This window comes from Teleopsis dalmanni, chromosome 1 (genome assembly GCF_002237135.1).
Source record: "Teleopsis dalmanni isolate 2A chromosome 1, ASM223713v2, whole genome shotgun sequence".
NCBI classification, from domain to species: Eukaryota; Metazoa; Arthropoda; class Insecta; order Diptera; family Diopsidae; genus Teleopsis; species Teleopsis dalmanni.
The window spans coordinates 13875386-13892308 of record NC_051846.1 but is presented as its reverse complement, the minus strand read 5'-3'; the positions used below and the strand labels follow the sequence as shown (position 1 = coordinate 13892308).

Here is a 16923-nt window from a genome sequence, read left to right as displayed (position 1 = left end):
TTTGTTTAACGTATTATTAATAAAAAAAAATGGAAAAAATTACTAAGTAAAATAAAAAAATTTCTAACTAAATTCTATAACAAAAGTTTAACCTAATAATTTTTTATTTGTGTTCATGATTTTTGAATAATTTTTATTTCTTTTTTTTCGTAATTTGTTTTTAGCAATAGTGAATTTCTTTTTTTTATTATTAATAATTAAATAATATATTATAATTTCTTTTTTCATTATATTTTGATACAACTTTTATAAACAACATTGCATTTGCATTTGCATTTCTTGTCTGCACGCAAAATAGTTTTTAGTTTTTATTCTAGTTTTCTATTTTTTCAAATTGAAATTGAAATTGAAATGAATTCTTTAGGTGAAACACAATTAAATAATAGAATTAATATACAAACATGTTTCAAAGTATACTTAAGGCTAAATAAATTTATAAATTAATGCCTATATAGTAAGTTTCACTTTAGAATATTTCTTCATTAATCAACAAATTTACAGTTTTTTGAAGCGCTACGCATATGATTTGAATCAATTTTAATAGCCTTTTTTATATAAGAATTTAATGGATAAATGGATAAACTTTTTTAATTTAGTTTCCATTTAAATATTTTTAAATTTGTTTTTGTTATTTTTTAGATATTTAATTTTTACGTAGACGTAGAAGTTAGTTTTGGTTTGCGTTTCTTACTCAACACAAACTCAATCCACGATGAGGAAGTTGAACAGCTTTTAGAACTGCAAGAAAAAATATAAAAATTTAGTCATTTATTATTCATAATATAAAAGCATTCGTATATATATATATACTTTCATTATAATATAATAACATATTAGTATTCTAATTAATTTTTCTATTATATTAAATTATTAGCAATAGGAGACAGTGACTGATAATAGACTTCAACGAAATGCTTAAATGTATATGATAATGACATACGAATAATGATTTCTAGATATATTCTAGAATATTTATATATCTAGTAACCAGACGGTATACTAGTACCCATTTGAAAGTAATATCACGTTTATATAGACTATATAAAATACTGTACTTTATATTAATAAATTTTCTATTTATCTATTTCTCTTCCTATTCTATTTTATTGTAAAAGATCCCACAAATATTATAATTGAATACCGTGTATTCTTCGTTGGAAAAATATTAATCTATCTGCAACGTCATATGTATAATATAATAAGTAATTAGTGTAATAATCAATTAATTGATAAAAATTGATACATAATGTAATTGTCTACAAAATTATATTTTTCGATTATTGCTAAATAAAAACCCATTATCAATCATTTATAAAAATATTTTTTGGATTAAATTGATTGTTAATGTTCGTTTTAACGAAAGAAACTAAATTCTTAATACATATAAACTATTGTTTTCAAGAGAGGTTTTTATCGAACAGTACTGAAAATACAACAACAAAAGTTTTTATTATTTATAAATATAATTATATAAATTTATAAACAATTTTCTGTGCAATTTGAAGCGCAGAGTTACGTTAATTTGATAACTAACACAACGCCGTATTAGAACGAATGCATAAATTACAGCTATACATAGTTGAATTAATTATTAACTAATTTTGATGTTGGATGGCAGTAATATTCTTTAACGTAAAAACAGTACTTTTATATTTAATCTGTATATGCCCTTGTTTGAGTAGTTATAATTATAGAGAAATTAAGAAGCAGAGAAGTCGGAAATTGCAAGAAGACTCGTCAGTCAAATAAGTAGCTAGCACATAGAATAAAAATGGAGTCAATCTCTCTCTTGTCCTGTACAAATGTAGAAATTGCCAACAATGGTAGTATCCATTGAGAGAGAAAAACTTCAAATAATAACAAATGAAAGAAAATATTATGTTACCGAATACCGAGTTACCGAGTATATGAAATGAGTGACATAGTCTTTAACTATGTTAGAATATGGTTAGTAGAATAATATGGTAATGAATAACTTAATAAATAAAAAATGCTTTCTAATATGTAAATATTGGTGCAAAATAGTTGATTTAACAAGTGCTTTGGGAGATCTACAGCACGCTATAACAGCATAAAGGATTTTTGAGATAATGAAGTGAATTTTCCATTTTTATCAACTGAAAGGTTTGTTAATAGATTTGTAAAATTAATAGCAATATATTATTAAAAAGATAAAGCAGATGTTATTAAAATAGTAACACTAATCGAAACACCATATGATTTAAAGAAATAAACGAGGTCATGTACTCGATTAAAGAGTTATGGAAAAAAAAGAATAATAGACGTATATCATATAGTGTAATCGAATAGTTCAGTTTTGTTTTACAAATTTTTCTAACTATATAACTAATTTTTCTTCTTAAGCAGTGCATATATTTAGATATTTGAAGAACGAAAATGTAACTCTTCGGTACAGTAATGTGTATATTTACACTTAGGTTTAATAGGATCAACGCATATTTTCGCGGAATATATAACATTAGAATTTGAAAGTCGTACATTTTGCAACCTGATATACCAATTGTGCGACATGAGAAATTATATGCATTGAAAGATCAAAAATATATATATCCTAAAAGGTTATTGTGCGATATAGAACGTCTATTAACCGACATAAAAAGTCTTATAAATTTATATCTGATCAGATATGAAAGATATGTTGTGATATCTGAAATATCTATTTCCCGAGCTGAAATGTCTATAGTACGACATAGAAAGAATATTGTGAAAGGTTAATAAAATGAAAGGTTTATTGTTTGAGATGAAATATTTTTTGTAAGACCTCAAAAATCTATAGTAGGACTTAACAGGTGTATTGTACAATGTAAAAGCTCAGCTCAGAAATCTAGTACTTTCATCATTTTAACAAATTAAATATTGTCTTATCTCATATGTATAACACTTTCAAGAAATATAAACAAAGTTCTTGGGTAATTTGAATTGCCTCTAAATTACACAAATATTAATTTAGTATATATTTACTAAATATATTATATTGTATATATATTTTTAATATACAAGAAACATTATTTTCTTAGACTATCAAAAATAGTACCAAAAAGATTAAGATATATATTTTCAAATGTATTATTTGAAACAACAACAAGAGAGAGAAGGTTTACGTTGTAGATTAGCGCCTCAAAAGTTAGAATTAGAAATAAAATATCAAACAAAAAGCATTAGATTTACTTGGATACAATAAGGAAATAGAGAATTAAAATCGTTGTCACATTGAATCCAATAACGAAAGTATTAGACTTGCTTAGAATTGAAAGTCATAGAATTGAGACCATTACCTTAAAAGGGATCATATACCTAATATGTACAAGACCTCAACTTCTATGAAACTGAATTAAAAACAAGATATAGAATTCTTTGTGAAGTTGTAAGCAATTACAAATGTAATTGATTGAATAAGAACAGATAAAAGTGTTTACATTTATGTCATACAATTAGGACCAAATCCTCAAAAGAGAACATATATCTACAATAAGTAAAACACCAAATTCTATGAGACTTAATTGGAAATAGGATAGGAGTTTAAACTCCTTATTACAAGAAACCAATTTTCTAAAATATTAAGTTCACTAGCAACAGATTAAATTGTTCAAGTTTTACGACAAAGAATTGAGATTATCAACTCAAAAGGGATTATATATATAATATACCTCAAATTCTACAAAGTTGATATAATTGGAAATAAGAGACTGAACTCTTTGTAACGTAACCAATTTCAAATGTAATAGATTGAATAAGAACAGATTAAACTGTTCACATTCTTAGCATATAATTAAAACTATCATCTCAGAAGAGAACATGTATCTACGATAAGCAAGGCCTCAAATTCTATGAGACTGAAATAGAATTAGAAGAATAAACTTCTTATTAAATCGAAACTTATAATGAAAGTATCAAGTTCACTAGGAACAGATTAAATTATGCATGTTTTAAGACATAGATTTAAGACAATCACTCCAAAAGGGATTGTATATATTATATACACATGAGCCCAATTTTTATGAATTGGAATTGGTAATAAAAGGTCTTACTCTTTATAACATTGGAATCCATAACAAATGTAATAGATTCACTTGATATAGATTTAATTGCATAAATTTTAAAGTTGCAAGAAATGCAAAGAGTGTATTGACAAAATAACATCTTGATCGATTGTATTATATATAACAAAATTGTTTATATAACACGTATAATATTAACTTAAAAATTAATTTGAATATATTTTAATTTGTTTAGTTTTCTTAAAAATTAGAAAATTTTTATTTATAAACAAAGTTTTCGTATGTACAAAATTATACCTGTTTCCTAAACATAATCATTCCACTAATCTTCATCATTTTGTTTTGTTTTGTTTATGATTAACTTAACATTTGCTTGACAGACAGACATTTTATTGAAATATTTTATTCAAATTTTAATTGCTATTATCTTTGCTGCAACTGCTGTTGATGTCGTTGCTGATGCTGTTGTTGTTGCTGCTGCTGATGCTGGTGTTGTTGCTGATATTGATGTGTGTGTGAGTTTCGTCTTTCTTGATAGTTCTTATAGGGAAAGTCATCTATTTCATCGTCGTCGTCGTCATCGTCGTTGGACTCGCCAAACAGTTGGGACATATTGTTGCTAAAGTGTTGAATCTGTAAAAATTTTTATGGCGATCTGAGGGCCTTAATATTTTGCGTAAAATACTTCGATTTAGATTTATTATTGTGTTATGATTTGTTTATGGCAGTGTAAGCAAACATATTCTGAACACCCCAGTTAACGGGTTTTGTGAACTGATTGTATTATGTTAAGCACTTAATCCCATGAATGTATAAGGAAAAATTACATATGAGTTAACAAATATTTTAGTTGTTTTACATTTAATCATTCTTTTCTTTTTTTTATTATTGCATTTAATATATATTTTAATAGTTTGAGGAATGTATATTATATTGTATATAAAATTGGGCTATCACCAGAGTAGTTAGGCAGAATATAGATCGATTATAATATGTATATTGTTTAGTAATTTCATCGTATTGGCTTAAGGCAGACTTTAGTCAGATAAATTTCTAGATTTTATTTATATTTCCGGGGTGTATTCAACGATTTTCCGATTGGGACGATTTAACAATAAATTTTAGATGAATATCAATATATTGAGCTACTTAAGCCACAGGGCTTTATGCGAATATAGCTTAATTATATCGAGATATTGGTTTTTTTAAAATGTAAGTTTTTTTGCATTGGTTATACACGCCATCTGGCGGTAATTAATATATGCAATTCTTACATTGATAATATAAACGTCAAGTATAAATGCGTTATACTGATTTTTTAATGTAAAATTTGCAGCATTAAAACCCGATATCTAGAGAACTAAGCCATATCGACATAGTAGAGAGAAAAAGTAGCTCTGAATATGAAAATTTCTCTTAAATTCGTTGTCAAGTCTCGTCCATCACGCGAAAAATCGGAACCGTGATTATTAAATTTTGGAGCTTTTATATTTAAGGATCTATACTTTATAAATAGTTTAATGAATATAAAATACAATTTTTTTTTTGTATTATATAGTGAGAATTTTATTTAAGCTAATACTGCTATTTTCAAGACACGATTTTGCAATGTTTTATTAGGTATTATAAAATTCGTTGTATATGAAATTTTTTTTTTTCTTTTGGTTTCAATAAAATAATACTTTTTAAAAATATTTACATTTTTACTATAATCGATCTGCATTTTTTGCATAAATATTACAGCATCTAAATGAGTTTGCATTTTTTAGTATTTAATTCTATTTGTTTTTTCTTTTTCTTTTTCTTTTTATATATATAATAATAATAATTATGGAATAATTGAACAGTGTTAGTAATAATTTTTACATAATTAAACATCTGAGTATTTTTTTTCTTTTTTGGATTTTTATACAATGTATGCAAATGAGTATAGTTATATATGTCCTTGCTATATATAGCTCACATACTAGTTTAGTTTAAATAAAATTAATGTTTTTCTTAGGATGTCAAGTAATTGTTTTCACAAACATTTTTCAGACTTTTGTGTTTTTTTAAAGGCATAAAACTTATATTAAAAAGATATATATAAAAATTATGTATAAACAAATATAAACTATAGATAATAATTGCTAATGATCCAAAGAAATTACACACATTCACGAAGTATATTAACAAAAGGACCGCTATCGATAAGCAATTCAAAAGATTGTATGTTCTCTTTGGACAAACTTTTAAGAAGATAAGAAGATCAAAGTAGTTATCAATTAGATAACTTTGAAAATACCGAAACTCTTTGTGTTATATGAAGATCTTTGCCAATCTTCCTCACTTAAAACCTCGTAAGAACTAACAGAACCTCGTCACTGCAATTAGTTATTGTTTTTGTTGTAGACCGTGGATATCTGTATAGCAGAAGACATGGAAGGAATCACAAGAGAAATACATGGGTTGTAACGCATGGAGATCTATACACCAGGAAAAATTAAAGGTACTACAAGATAAATTCATGGCTTGTAACCCATAGAGATTATATAGCAGAAAACATGTATGAAATTACAAGACAAATACAAGTGTTGTAGTAACCCGAGATTCTCTATAAAGTAAAAAATATGGAAGGAATTACAATTTGTTTTGTAATTATAAAATAAATTATAAAAGTAATTACAAGGGTTAAATATAGGTATGGGTTAAGGTACCATAGAATATACAAAGGATCGTAGCATAAATGAAATTACCATTTAAATTTGACTAACTCATAACAAGTGTTTTTTATGTGATATAGGAAGTTCTTCTTAATAATTCTTTAATTTTAATTTATGTGTAACATCAGAGGATGTTATAGAATAGTAGAGAATTACTAAGAGAATGTTAGCAATTTATAAACAATCAAACAACAACAAAGTAGATTTAATTTTATATTAAGCACTTTATGTAATGTAAGAATTAGCTTTTAATTCAATTTGATTTCTAAAAACGAATCTAATTTCTTATGCCTTTACTATAGTTCCAGTGATCTTTCGATCTAAGGGAAATGCAATTGAATCCAAACTGGATTTATTGGCACTACTAAAAGAATGTTTAGCTCTTGAAAGAACATTTTTTCATTTTAACGGGTAAGTAACCGTGGTTTCTAAATACTTTATTTAATGTCAAAATAAAGACAATTTGTAGAATTGATGGCAAGTTGATAAGATTGTTTGTGATTAAATAGATAAGACCGTCAGTAGACTTAAAATGATAAAATTAAATTAAATTACTAATATTTAAATTCTATGACAAGAAAAGAGTTTAACAGACGCGAGTTTGAAGATTCAAAAATTTTATTTTTTATATTGCAAAATATCAATCCTCAGTGATCTTTCAAAAAATCTATTGGTTCAGATATCAGTATATAAGTTTTTGGACCGCGAGTTTTAGAAATTGACCCCTATCCAATTTCAAATATTGGACACAAATTGATTATATAAAATTTGAACTATTGGACTGTTATGTAGAGTCAACTCAAGAATTTTATTGATTATAATGGAAAAGGAAACCGTTGGACACGCGAATGGATCCTGTCAAATATAAACCGTTGGACACATAAATTGATTCTGACAAATTTGAGCCACACAAGAATTGACATTGTCAAATTCGAACCATTGGGCTTTTATTACAGTCTAAGAAATCATTTGATCAAAAATTTAATTTTTAATTTAAAAGTTTTTGGTTTTTAAAAATTTATTCACCCGTGCGACTAGTGGAGTAACATTAGCATGACTTTCTCAGCATTACGTTCCTAGATTAGGTTCTATACATAAGAAAGAACAAATCATGCAACAAATAATGCCTCTACGAACAGAATAGTATTGAAATTTAACAATTGAAAATAAAAATATAATTAATTAATTAATTCAATTATTCTACAGCTGGTTTATGATTTCGTTCTAATATAAATACAGCAAGTAGAATTGTTAATAAAAACTTTCATAGTAATAGTAACAAAACTCCAGAAATATATGCGAACAAAAAAGTCAAGTACGGCTTTGGATCAGTTGGTTAAAGTGCGCTGATTCTGAGCTTCACATTTGGCAGGTCCCGAGTTCGATTCCTGGTACTTGCAGTCTCAAAAAATAATTATTTACGGATAATTAAATACAAGAATTATTTCCAAGACCACTGATGATGGGTATTTGGCAATACTCGAAACAGCTGTATGGTCAGCCAAAAATTCAATTAATTAAAATAATATATAAAAAATAAAATTTTTGTTGTTGTATTTCACTACTGTTCGAAAAACCTCTTTTAAAAAATTAATTCATAAATATTGTTACAGATCGTAATTGAAGTAATGATTCAATAAATCAAAGCATAGAGAAACCACAAAACAATGCTTCAAAATACACATATAATTGTTGCAATCTTTATTCAGGGTCCTTGGCAACATAATCTTCTTTTTCATAGCATAATTCATATTTTTAAAAGATGAATTTAAGGTTTAACCAATTTTCGTTTAGAATTTCAGTGTGAAAATTGCAATAACTACGTTATCCTTTTGTTTTAGGGTCAACTTTGCAATTGAAATGTGTAATTGCATTTGACTACCTGCTCTCAAAGCAACAAACCCATATAAAATGGTACGGAGTTGAGTTGAGTTGAGTTGCGTTTCTGTATGGAAAATAGCATATGGAAAATAGCAATTAATGTTTACAATGTTAATGCATGTTAATTATTTTAAAATACTTTTCAGTGTTTCCCGTATTAGACCACACCATATGAGGCACATTTGTACACTACACTATCAGATGAGATGCCTTACAAATTATCGCTCTCCCATATTTCTCGCTAAACATAGCCAATAAAGTATAAAATAGGATATGGTAATAAAAAAATTTGCTAAGATAAGGTAGGTTTTGCTTATTTCGCTATATACTTATTTTAATAAATATAAATTTACAAATGTAAATAGAGAACCTTACACCATTCTAACGCCCAAATTGCGTTGGTATTTAGCAAAATAATCATAAGCATACCTTACTGGAATTTTGAGATTTAATCAACGGATTGTTCAAGTTCACAGCTGCAGCTCCGACGGCAGCATTTGCTGCGTTCAAGTTGCCATTGGATTTCAACAGCTCGTGTAAATTGCGTTTCTTTTCTTTGTCACGGTCTCGTTCTCTATCGCGATCACGATCTTTTTTCTTACCGCTGCTACTGCCGCTACTTTGGCTCGAACTACTGTTATGTGTGCTGTAAGTTTGATAGTATGACGATCCAATTTGCCCACTTGGAGTCGTTTGTATTGCATTCATCATGTCTGTGGTAGGACCGCTGTATGTTTCAATTTTGTCCTTGGAAATTTTAATTTTCAATCCTGGTGTTATAGGCATCGCTCCTACTTCGAGTGAACTATTACTATGTCCCATATTAGTATTATTTATATCTCCAGATATACGATCTTTAGGAATCTTAATTTTAAATCCACCTAAAGGCTCCCCAGATAAATTAACTCCCTCTAACTTTTCTTTGGGTATTTTCAGTTTGACAGGTTCAGATCCTTCCAGCTCCTTATCTCTGTCTTTATGTTTATCTTTATCTTTTTTATGTTTTTTCCGTTCTTCCTTATCTTTCGACTTATCTTTTTCTTTATGTTTGTGTTTATCTTTTTTCTTCTTCTTCTCTGCTTTACCACCTAATTGCTCACTTAAAGCACTTTGTTCTGTGATTGCAGTTACTTCTTTAACATCTTTCATAATGGTAGTTATGGGAGTAGGTTCCAATAGCTCTGCAGGTGGTCGTAGGCTTGGAGCAGGTATAGGTTCTGTTTTGATGAATGTACTTGTGGTACAAAGACTCTCTTTTAGAAGATTTCTTACAAGATCGGGGTTGGTTTCTATGCCATTAATGACATGTAGTTTGCCCAGTTCCGCACTACTCTTGTTATCTGTTTCGATTTTGCGAATTTTGCTATCACGTAGCAATTCATCTTCCTGTTTAATTGTTATGCCTTCATTAGGCCTCTTTATGCTACCAACTGCTCCTATACTTGTGCCGACAAATTCATTAAAGTTACTTTCCTGTTTTCTCTGCAATATTTGTTTCGATTGTGGTAGTTGTGTGTGTTGCATTTGGTGTGACAGTAAATTGGAACGTAGCATGTTAAGAGCGGTGTTATCTGTTCCAAAAGATAAACGGTTCTTCTCCTTTTTCATTAGTGCTTCAGATATAAGATCACGTTCATTGCGTTTCGGACTTTCTTTAACATTCGTTGGCAATTTCAAACCATATGGATCGCAAGCATTGGAAATATTCTGACCCCCGTTATTATTGTTTGGCAATAATGAGTGCTGTGTTTTGTCGCTCCAATCAGGACTAAACATTGATTGATTTGCGGTTTTTGCCTGCGTGTGCACTGGCCTTTGTTGTAGCATATTATGAGCCGTAAACTGCGCACTACCTTGATCTTCGCTATGCATTGCTTCTGACCCACGCTGACTTAGAGTCGTAAAACTATTTAAATGCTGTTGGTTAGGAAGTTGTTGACTGTCATGTGCTCCATTGCCAAATGACGTGTCGTTCTGTTGTAATTGTTTATGTTGTTGCATGTGGACGGATAAAAGTTTTGTTTGGTCATGTTTGTTGTTATTGTTGTTGTTACTATTGTTGGGCCGTTGTACTTGCGGTTGATGATAGGTAAACGAATTTGGTAGACTACTGGTACTGCTACTGCTACTGCTGCTAGTGCTATTATTGCTGCTGTTATTGTAAGGACGTTGGTTGTGCATTAAATTCCGATTAACGTCAGAGCTATTTTCTGATTTTGTGGTCATAGGATGTTGATTGTTAGGGAAATGAGATGTTAGTCCCATTGACGTCGGGGGATACAACTTGGCGCTATGTTTCACTTGTTCTGGTATTCGGACAGGCATATCTTTCGAAGGAATACGATTTGTTTCAGGTTTTTGTGACATTTTAACAGTGGCATGTTGAGGCACATTATGTAGTAATTGAGGTGGTTGATTAATCCTGTCGGCACGTGGTTTATGAAAGTTTGGATCAGAATGTTGTTGTGAAACAGGCCGCGGTGCAGAAGATTGGCCAACTAAACTTGTGCTTGTGGTACTTCGCACGTTCAGCATTGGCATATTTGAACGAGATGTTGATGCCGCTTGCAGAGAAACTGCAGAAGATGACATCATTGACTGATGTGTTTGAGTAGAGTCTCTCGATCGATTCGGTAGATTGCTATTGTATGGTTGCTGCTTATGCATATGTTTATGATCTAAAAACAAAAAAAAACGAATCAATAAAAGGGTTATATATTATAATTTGGATAATAGTACCAGTTACGTCCCCAGAATTATAGTTTACTTTATTATGATGGTGTGTTGATGAACTGTGGTGAGAACGATGCTGACTAGAATGCATATCTGATTTTCTAACTTGCATTGGAGGTTGCGGTGGAGGAAGAATTGCGGTTATATTCGGCATTGGTTCATTAGGATTTGTTAAATTGTATGATGAGGTCGAACTATCATTGGTATTTATAGAAGAGTGATAGGATTTCATCATATCTGCCATTTTCCAATCATCTTGTGGCATCTTTTTATCTTTTACAGCACGGTTGCTGGCACCTTGCGCGAGTGCCTTGATTGAATTTAGTTTGGATTTAAGGCGGGCAGGACTCTTTTCATATATAGCAATGAACTCATCAGTTAGTTGCTTTAACAATTCCATCGTTACACTTCTATCAACATAGTAAAACCAATGTTTGCCTTCCGTAGATTGTGGTATCTAATAAATATTTGCAATGTTATTTGCACCTAATAAATTTTTGTTTGTTTCTTTTTTGATTTTTACCTCCCAACGTGACCATTTACAAGCTAAATATATGCAGAAGCAGGCAACAACAGTGGGTTTGTATTGGAGACACATTGATGTTAGGTGTAAGCTATGAGTATAACCAAATATAAGTGTAATCTTACTTTCAGAAATATTTATAAATATAATTTTACTATTATACCTATTGGAGGCTAGAAAATACGAGGTTTGGGCCAAGTCCTTACACGCTATATTGAATAAAATTATCTTAGCTTTTAGCACTTCATATGAAACCAAAACTAGATCTCACCTTTAACCAACTGACAAGTTTTCACAACATGCGTATGCGGATGATCGATAGCAACATCAAATCCGAGAGTTTGCAGTAAAACATTTTCATTAAAAACCAAATCTTGTGCCTGCTCGGTATAGTATGAGTCAGTCGTAGCACAGTTGGGTTGGTTCAGGCATTTGTTAGATGCCTTAATAACGTGTTCCAGTTTACGGGGCTGTTCCTCGACTTTCGCTGCTAAGAAAAGACTTGCAGCTGCAATACCATTGCGGTGGAAATGAGTAAATGAATGAAATGCATAGAAACGATGCATGTACACGATGGCAGTATTGATGCATAATTGTGAGCTGCATATAAAAGAGCATGAACAGTCATTAAACATACCTTTCTGTTGCCTTAATGCAGCCTTCTACTTACACTTGAAGGCGTTGTCCCATTTCTTGTATAAGGTACGCCGTCATTTGACGATATGAGAGTTCCTGGTCAGCGTCGATGCCATGTTTACGACTGGGAGAATTAGCCAACTCATCGGAGGAAAAATACCACAAAGAATCCTTATCTTTCTCAGTTTGCACACTGCCTGATGCTGAACTTCCAGAACTTCCACTCATTGCCTTGTTAATAACAATTAATTACAGAAAATGTCACAAAAAAAAATTCGTTTTTTTTTTTGAAAGAAAGTTACTTTTGATGTTAATTGTTGTTGGTATTTTTTCTTTTATATGTTGCAACAAACCCCAACGTATTTTTTCGCCAATCGGGTTGCAAAACCCATAAAATTATTAAAAATTTTGTGGCGGACTATCACGTTTCTAGCAAATTCATTGAGACACGAGTGTCTTTATCTAACTTTTAGTTATTCACCAAAAAATTAGGACGGGCTGCGCCACAAATTTTACTATTACGCAACTATTTTAGCCACTACATAAATAACTTCTTAACAATTGCAATATATGCAAAAAATTCGATTTTATAACATTATTCCACTATAATTTTATTCGTGAAGAATGTAAAAAGCAATCATTATTTTGCAAGAAAAAACTCTACTCAGTGCCTGTAACGAATAAACACTCGAAGCGTAAATATGTATTCGGTACCAAATAGCAAATATGGCCGACAATTAATGCATGGTTGTATTTTGCAGAAAACTCTTACGTTTTTCACAATAACGTAGACATATGAATTTGATGCGCAGTTTATTTAATTTAATATTACTAGGAACATTAATTATAAATCATTAAAAGTTGAGACTGTTCACACGGTAAAATAACAATTTAAAAGCAATAGATATTTAATTATCTCTATATTTATTAATTACATACATTAATTCTTTAAATTAATTAATTATTACTCATTAACACTTTTCTTAATTCATTAATTGTAACTCAAGCCACAATAGTTTTCATAATAGCATTGTTCGTCTGTTATTTTATAATAACGCTAATATATCGCTTTAATTGAATATTTTGACAATCAAATGATAAATAGTCATGGTACAATATTTATATTTTTGGTAATAAACTTTCACCTGTGGTGATAATTCTTGTTTTTGAAATTTGTTTTGTTGTAGAAAGTGCAAGTAATTTGATTAGTGAATTATATTTTGACGGTTTTTTTTTTTTACTTTTAAATATACAAGTTTTCTTAAGTTATTTTTTACGAAAGATATAAAAATTAATAATCATTAAAAACCGATTTTTGTTAAAAATTGAGATGTTAATATGACTGAATACTCAGTTTTCGAATATTAGTTTCATACTATTTACATATTTCATTTTGATTTATTTTCTACAGCGTTCATAACAACAGCGGAGCAAGTACAGATTGCAAAACAGTAATCGAAACTGAAAGAATTGACATGATGATAGTAGCAACATGTTATTTATTTCATTATATAAAATTTTATATTTCTTAGAAATACACATAATTTCTTATATTCATTCTTAAAACTTAATTCTTTAAAATGTTGCATTTTAACATTTTTATACACATAATAATTTTTTATATATAAAAACTTACTTGAAAAATATTTTCAGTACAAAATAATTTTTAAAATATATGAACTTCTTTAAAAATTGTTTATAGCATTTTTTTTTTAAATTTGCTTCTTTTAAAGAAAATAAATGTCTAGCACTTTTTCAATTATTTTTCAATTTTTTTCCGCGATCTTTGTTCATCCGACGCTCGATATACATAATTAGACATGTGTTCAGACTTAACAAATAATTGAAAAGTTTTAATTTTACCGCATACATGTCTCATACCGAAATTTGGTATACAAACTTAAATATACACGATGCGATTTAGTAGCACGCATACCTTGACTGCAAACATTTAGCATCGTCGATATCCTGCTTAAGATGTGTCGCAGAACGTAATGTTATGATTGTTTTGTGGGTTAAATATTGTTTGTAATGCCCTTTAAATAACATTTACTACTTATTTTTACTTATTAGAAATTGATATAAAAGTAGCAAATGACTGCTCTTGAGCAACATAAGACGTTTGAATTTCCTCTTCAATTTACTCTATGGCTATTGTCAGCGCATTGCAAATTTTTTTTGCAATAAAAGTAGTCACTGAAGTAACGATTAGTTACTGCATTTCGGTTGAAAGAGTTGGTAGTTGGTAATTGTAGAACGGGAGGGAGCTGAGAAGCGGTCGTGAAAATTGTTGAAATGAACCAAAGTGGCGGTGAAAAAGAATTGCGCGAGCAATTGCTACAGGAAATCGAAAATAAAGCTAAATCGTGTTCGAACCCTACATTCGAATGTTCGTTACCACGTTTGGAGGGTTACGAGTTTTGCCTTCGCCATATTTTGCGAGATGTCAATAGTCCGTACAGGCAATGCGCCTATCTGTACCCAAACAGCAGAAAGTGTCCAAATGCAGTGCTAAAGCATGACATCAAAAAGGACCCGGCACTTACCATGTTGTGTTTCGAGCACAACCGACAAGTGCAGCTCAGTAAGACGCACACTTCCATAGGAAAGCTATTACGCGCTGAGACCAATGACTCTTTGCTCCATGGTTTATCACATCATTTGAATTTTGATAAGATCACTAAAGAACCAGAAGTTGCTACGGAACCGGATGAAGAGGAGATTGATGTGGTTTCCCCACATGTTTCGGCTTTTGGTAAGCAAGACAATTTTCGTTGTTATTTGCAATTAATTAAAACTCTTGAAACTTTAGTCTTAAGTGAACAGGTACAGGATATGTCAAAGATAAATGCGGACATGAAGAATCAACGTCGCATATTGGATTACGCATCAGATAGTTCTGCAGAGGATGAAGATCCACCCCGTATGGAGAACACAGCACGTTGCTTTGAATATGACGAATCGGATGATGACAGTGTAGCATCGCTTGAGGATGAAGATTTGCTTAAGTAAGTTAAATTATTATTTCTTCTGATTAATATGGACTTTATTAAATTGAATTATTTATCAATCAACTGTGTAGGCATGCTGGTATATACACACGAGAAGAAGTGGCTAAGACGACTGAAAATAAGCTTACCAGACTGCAGTCACTCTATTTAAGGCAACTATCACATTTGCAAACCGAAATGAAGAATTCTCGTAGGAAATACATGATTGCTACACGCGGAGAAAAGGAAGTACTATGTAAGCAATATATTTAGTTTAATCCATTATATAATATATTTATTAATCATAATTTCTTCAACAGCTAGTATTCATAATCAATTAAAGGATAGTCCTCAAGAACGTAAACATTATGAAAATTTTAAAGCTTTAAGTACTTATCACCGTCATCGCGGCCAGGATGCAGTATTGCGCAAAAAATTCAAAGAGAAACGTCAACGTATTACCGACGGTCTTAACTATAAACCAGTGGCCATGCCTAAATGCGTTTTTGCAGAGGGTGGGGTGAAGTGTACAACCGCTGCTTTGCCCAGTTGTAAATATTGTCGTAAGCATATTTTAGAAGACAAAAAGCAAGTGTTGTTTCGAGCATGTAATGTTGAAAAAGGTGGAGTTCGGTGTATGGATCCAATTCCTTGTATATTTGATGATTCCACTTGTCCCCTACATCTGCCAGCGCCAATCCAACGTCAATATGCGCAAAAGGTATGCCAATTGCTCATATTATGAAAGCGTCACTAAATGGGAGAATGCTTTTAAATAATTTAATTAAATTTCTGATTTATGAATGTTTATTTGATTAATTGATTAAAATTATTTTGTTTCTTATTGTCTTGCAGAAGTACGAATCAGAAACTGAGGATGACGATGCCGAGACTCGAAAATATAAAGAAGAATGATGACATACAGAATCTCGACTTAAGCTTTAAAAAATATAATTTTTATACCTTGATCCTAGTACAAATTGTAGAATTAATGCTTTGACTAGCTTTAATTTACAAAAAAATAATTAAATCATATTGTTAATTTTATTTAAGTTTACCAAATAAAATATTGAAAATCGAAGAATCTTCAATTGACTAAGGACTGCTCATTAAGAATCCCAGGAATATGTGAAAAAAGTTGCTCGTTAATTATTAATTACAAATCCATAAAAAATAAGTTCTACAATCTGTGGATTTATTGTTCCACAATCATTCTTTAACATAGACATCCAAGAACTGCTTAGCACTCCTAACAGGTTGCTTTGAGTTACGACAGCAACACCACCCCAGTATCGCACATCAATATAGACAACGAAGTGTCTGTCATTCACTAGTCCTAACAACGACACATCTTGCAGGTTTCTTCGAGTTACAACAACTTTACAACAACAATAATGTCTCAGTATTACTTTCTAACATAGAAGATCAAGTATCGTTCG

The 16923-nt window shown here is 30.2% G+C and overlaps 2 protein-coding genes across 3 annotated transcripts; one reads left to right on the top strand and one right to left on the bottom strand.

Annotated features, from left to right (window-relative positions):
* Window positions 1-604: 604 nt before the first annotated feature.
* Window positions 605-13158, bottom strand: LOC119662499 (cyclin-T). 2 transcript variants are annotated; one of them, XM_038072159.1, is made up of 9 exons: window positions 12797-13158; window positions 12529-12725; window positions 12130-12458; window positions 12022-12067; window positions 11859-11949; window positions 11342-11792; window positions 9032-11280; window positions 4317-4652; window positions 605-738 (listed from the first exon to the last, which is right to left on the bottom strand). In XM_038072159.1, exons 2-8 carry the CDS (start codon window positions 12720-12722, stop codon window positions 4443-4445), a joined length of 3570 nt encoding a protein of 1189 aa, XP_037928087.1. In that variant the 5' UTR covers window positions 12723-12725; window positions 12797-13158; the 3' UTR covers window positions 605-738; window positions 4317-4442. The 2 variants fall into 2 exon arrangements, with proteins under 2 accessions (XP_037928087.1, XP_037928145.1); XM_038072217.1 differs by lacking the exon at window positions 4317-4652 and having other exon boundaries at window positions 12529-13158.
* A 1428-nt stretch (window positions 13159-14586) lies between these two features.
* Window positions 14587-16531, top strand: LOC119670663 (KAT8 regulatory NSL complex subunit 2-like). Its single transcript, XM_038081026.1, has 5 exons — window positions 14587-15249; window positions 15307-15502; window positions 15577-15740; window positions 15805-16205; window positions 16340-16531. The coding sequence occupies exons 1-5, from the start codon at window positions 14790-14792 to the stop codon at window positions 16397-16399; spliced, it is 1281 nt and encodes a 426-aa protein (XP_037936954.1). The 5' UTR covers window positions 14587-14789; the 3' UTR covers window positions 16400-16531.
* The last annotated feature ends 392 nt before the right edge of the window (window positions 16532-16923 follow it).